At 46.3% G+C, this 5,082-nt stretch overlaps 1 protein-coding gene across 1 annotated transcript in view; it reads left to right on the top strand.

Moving 5' to 3' along the window:
- The window catches only part of LOC106814903 (organic cation transporter protein-like), a gene marked incomplete at its 3' end in the record, with an annotated part of 8,675 nt that extends 4,979 nt beyond the window's left edge, over positions 1-3,696 (top strand). The window contains exons 5-9 of the mRNA XM_014819280.1: positions 323-610; positions 1,361-1,517; positions 1,908-1,983; positions 3,231-3,339; positions 3,624-3,696. Of these exons, the coding sequence (XP_014674766.1) occupies positions 323-610; positions 1,361-1,517; positions 1,908-1,983; positions 3,231-3,339; positions 3,624-3,696 (703 nt within the window). The remainder of the gene's footprint in view (positions 1-322; positions 611-1,360; positions 1,518-1,907; positions 1,984-3,230; positions 3,340-3,623) is intronic.
- Between the last annotated feature and the right edge of the window lie 1,386 nt (positions 3,697-5,082).

Raw genomic sequence — 5,082 nt, forward strand, 5'->3', positions numbered from 1 at the left:
CATATTTTTCAGTATCTGAATTCACACTTATAAACGCAACTCGCTGGGAAAGATGCATGCAGGTAAAACAATGCATGCTTGCACGCACGAATGTCGAACGGTGCAAGGTTTTGTCAATTTTAGAGAGATTCGGTTGAGAAAATCACATTGCTAACCCTAGATGTAATGTGTGGGTTACTCTCTATTTCACCGCCTCACTATCTACTAGACGCGTAAGTACTGGTGTTCTATCTGCACTGAACAACACCGTTGCTTTCGGGCTGACGACAAAATTGCGAAATGTACATCGGCATATAGCTGTGTCTCACACGCTACACTACAGGATACTTCCTGAGTCGGTGCACTGGCTGGTCGCTAGGAACAGACTGCAGGAAGCTGAGCAGTGTCTACAGCGATACGCTCGCATCAATGGATGCGAACTACCGCAGAACTGCCTCACGGCCGCGCAGCCGACCGACGCAGAAACCGAGGAGAAGTTACTGCGAGACAAAGACGTCGAGACTTCAGTGGACGTGGCCGACGACAAATCTACTAGCAGACGTTATTCCTTTATCGATGTTTATCGTACGCCGGGGCTGCGCATGTATGGCACGCTAATGTTCTTTATATGGTAAGCAAACCCCTGGCGTGAACGCGATAGCTTATATCAGGAGTGAATAATAAAGTAAGCGCTACCGGTATTTCGCGCTGAGCTCGAATTAATGTTGTGTTGACGCTTGGTAAATATTATCTATATACCTCCGATTACATTGTCAGATTGATAGCGAAATCTTCGTGTTCGTGTTACATATACTGTGCTTGTGTCACACCGGTCTGTTAAATAGTACTACGCATGCATATATACTAGATACATATATATATGTTGTGTGTGTTGGGTGTGTGTGTGTTGGTGTGTGTGGTGGTGTGTGTGTGTGTGGTGTGGTGTGTGTGTGTGTTGTGTGTGTGTGTGTGCTGTGTGTGTGTGTGTGTGTGTGTTGTGTACGTGTGTGGTGTGTATAGTCATATATAGTATATTGATAATATATATATAAGTATACATGGCCGCATAATACACATCTTGTCTTGGCGAACGGAAGACGACCCCTGCTAGAAACCCACGCAGACATATGTAAATGTGCCTTCCCCCCGTGAGAGTTCTTGTACTTCTGCTGAAGACAAGTGTTTAATGAATTCGATATTCAGTTGACTGCGATCTTGTGAACTCACATTCATCGACGAACTGTCCGTACGAGCCGGAAGACACAAGTCATCCATTGCTTTGGTAATGACTCGGCGTACTGAATACGAAGTGTCATTGCATAATGGCGCTGAACAAGATCATCACGCGCGGTAAGATTGTTTGTCATATCGTGCGTATCAGGATCGTCAATGTCAGGAGTTCCTACTATGGCTTAGTCCCTATTGGCGCGTCGCGTCGCTCTCAGGAAACAAGATATCCTGAACGTCTTTCGCTCACCGTGGCAGTGGACGCGTACCGGCACTCTGATTGCATTGCAGACAGATCAAATGGTAAACACGCAAGCGCGCAAATACAAAGCTCTTCATTATATAGTGCATTATATTATATATTAAATTAATGCGTAAGGTGGGCTTCAATCGTCAATAAAGAGCGACACACACACGCGGTGCACGGCAACGCACAACACACATCACGCACACACAGCACACGACACGACACACACACACAACACACACACCAAGCTGATGTTTTGCAGGTATGGCTAGTTATTGCGCAGATTATGTGTAGCCTATATATTGTTTTTATTAGGGTCTCATGGCACATGGCTAATATGAATTCTAACAGACCTTATCAGCTGAGCATCGATGGATCTTTTTATTGCCATCAAACGTGTTAAATTTTCAGGTTCGGAGGACCAAAGGCAAATGTCAATCTCACTTGATGATAGCCGGAGGTTCCTATAATTTGCTGTTTACTTCGTTCAATAAAACTACCCTCAAAGGGCGGTGACTGTGATGCTCAGGGATAAGTACCAAAGCTTAAGCTTCCTACCGCTACGCGCCACGAACGCACCCTGCGTTCGGCTCAACACGCAGCGCACAACAGGCCTGCACGCACGCACGTACGGCGCGCTCGCTTCGAACAACGCACGCTCGCACGTACCGCAACCGCGCACGGCACAGTAGCATCGCGTCGCTCACACGCACGCTCTGCACGTACGCACGCACCAACCAACGTACGCACACACGCACGTACACAACACACCACGTATACCGTCGCACCGCTACGCACCGGTATACGCACACACGAACGTAACGCTACGCACGCACGCACGTATGCACACACGCACGTAGCAACGAACGCATGTACGCACCAGTCTCGCTCGCTCACGACGGCACGCGCCGCACCGCGGTTTTTTTTTCGCCAGTCGACATATCCGGTTGCAGGGATTTTCGACTGTTCTGATTGCTGCTCACTCAACGTCACTGCATCACGTCAGCGCCTCCTGATTGGTTCTAAAAACAGCGCGTGTTTGCCTTATTTTGTACAATGAGTCATCTGTACTGTTTCTTGTACGCGGTGCATCTGTGGCGTGATGGATAAGGCCCACCGGCGTTTTACTTCTGAAAGGTCGTTGGTTCGATTTCGGTTTTTAATTATTTTTTGTTTCTGTATTGTTTCTATCTTTATCCATTATAACTATTGTTTCTAAAATTACGGAGCATATGGGTGCATGACTGATTACAAACCAATAAATATTAATGAAAATTTTTTTTAATTAATTTATTTATCATTATTAGTGTTACTTAAATTTAAATTAGTGGATTAGGGTAGGGTTAGTGTTAGGCATTAGGGTGGGTTAGGTTAGGGTTAGGTTCTAGGGGGGTAGGGTTAGGGTATATTGCAAAGTAATTGCAATCTTATCGCTATGTTACAATGGGCGTTTGTTTCCTCTGTCAAAGGAAAGCAAATCGACAGGCAGCCAATCAGTAAGCGCTAAAATTCTAGTTCGACTGGAAAAAAAAAGCTCGCCGCCCGCGACGCCGCACGCACGCACGCACGCCGCGACACCACGCACACACGCACGCACGTACGCACGCCCGGCTCGCACGCAACCCCGCAACGCCGCGCCCGCACGCACGCACGCAACCACGCCGACAACGCACGCACGCACCCTCCCCATCGAGTGATTTCACGGGATGCTTTCAATCGCTTCACTGACTACGTAGAGTAGCTCTAATGCTAAAAATACGCGGATATTTTCTGTTAGATCTCGGATGGCTGGTGACGACGTTGACGATGCTGGGAAAGTTGGGAATATCGTCTGCGTTCAATTGCGTGTTTTTGTACACGACAGAATTCTACCCCACCGTTGTTAGGTTAGTAAACTCACTCTGCTGGTTAATGAATCAGTATGAATTGTAACAATTAGGAACAGTGCAACAATACTATTCCCTTCCACTATTATTACGCTATACTTCCATATGTTATTCCCTAATAATAATACTTTCCCTGACACTTTGTTTCTCTTTGTTTTTGTACATATATTACAGCAAACCTACTTCATTGTGTAAACCTACCGTTTCTAAATGCTAGACTGGCGATAATAGTTTGTCAATACATCGTCTAACCGTATATGTCCGCATCCGTATAATTGTTTCAGAAATACGGGGGTCGGTCTATCGTCGGCAATTGCTCGCATTGGAGCGATGCTGGCGCCATTGACCATAGTCGTGGTAGGTGTAAAAAAAAAGTTAAAAAAAAAGATTTTAAATGCAAAAGTTATTGTTGAATTGTGACGATAACAAGGTGAATTGTTGTAAGGCTGTACGTAATGCAAAATGTGAAAGCCATTAATTATAACGTGCAGCTAAGGTTACAGTTCGATCCGGCAACAGTTTTAATTTGATTTTGCAATCGAATGTTTATTTTGATTAAAAATCAACGAGCACTATTTTGCCCGATTATTAAGCTATAATTATCCCATCAGTAGACAATCAACATCAATAGCTGTTATTGCCATGTCGATTTAGTTAAAATTTTATTTAAAAAAATCAAAGAGATTTTTTCCATGAGTAATTCCATNACACACACACACACAAGCTGATGTTTTGCAGGTATGCAGCGTTACCTGTATTTACATCTAGGTACTTTAGTTATGCAATTATGTTACCTATTATTCTTTTTATTGTTCATGCACTGGCTAATATTTACACAGACTTATCAGCTTAGCATCGATGTATCTTTTTATTGCCATCACGTTCTAATTTCAGGTTCGGAAGAACAAAGGCAAATTCAATCTCATTGATGATAGCCGGAGTTCCTATATTTGCTGTTTACTTCGTCAATAAATACTCAAAGGGCGGTGACTGTGATGCTCAGGGTAAGTAACAAAGCTTAAGCTTCCTACACCTACGCGGCCACGAACGCACCTGCGTTCGCTCACACGCACGCACACAGGCCTGCACGCACGCACGTACGCTCGCTCGCTCACACGCACGCTCGCACGTACGCACGCACGCACGCACGTACGCTCGCTCGCTCACACGCACGCTCGCACGTACGCACGCACGCACGCACGTACGCACACACGCACGTACACACACACGCACGTATCCTCGCACGCACGCACGTATGCACACACGCACGTACGCACGCACGCACGCACGTATGCACACACGCACGTACGCACGCACGCATGTACGCATGCACGCACGCTCGCTCGCTCACACGCACGCCCGCACGGCCGCACGCACGCACGCACGCCCGCACCCACGCACACNCTGACTGACTGACTGACTGACTGACTGACTGACTGACTGACTGACTGACTGACTGACTGACTGACTGACTGACTAACTGACTAGCTAATTGACTGACTGACTGACTGACTGACTGACTGACTGACTGACTGACTGACTGACTGACTGACTGACTGACTGACTGACTGACTGACTGACTGACTGACTGACTGACTGACTGACTGATGTCTGTGACTGACTGACGGACTGACTGACTGACTGACCCACACACGTACGCAGGCACCCCCTCCGCCACACACTAGCTAAATAGCTAAATAACATTTGGAGATGAAACTACAAATGTTCTATACATATTCAAAA

This window comes from Priapulus caudatus, unplaced genomic scaffold (genome assembly GCF_000485595.1).
Source record: "Priapulus caudatus unplaced genomic scaffold, Priapulus_caudatus-5.0.1 Scaffold1002, whole genome shotgun sequence".
In the NCBI taxonomy this organism is placed as follows: Eukaryota; Metazoa; Priapulida; class Priapulimorpha; order Priapulimorphida; family Priapulidae; genus Priapulus; species Priapulus caudatus.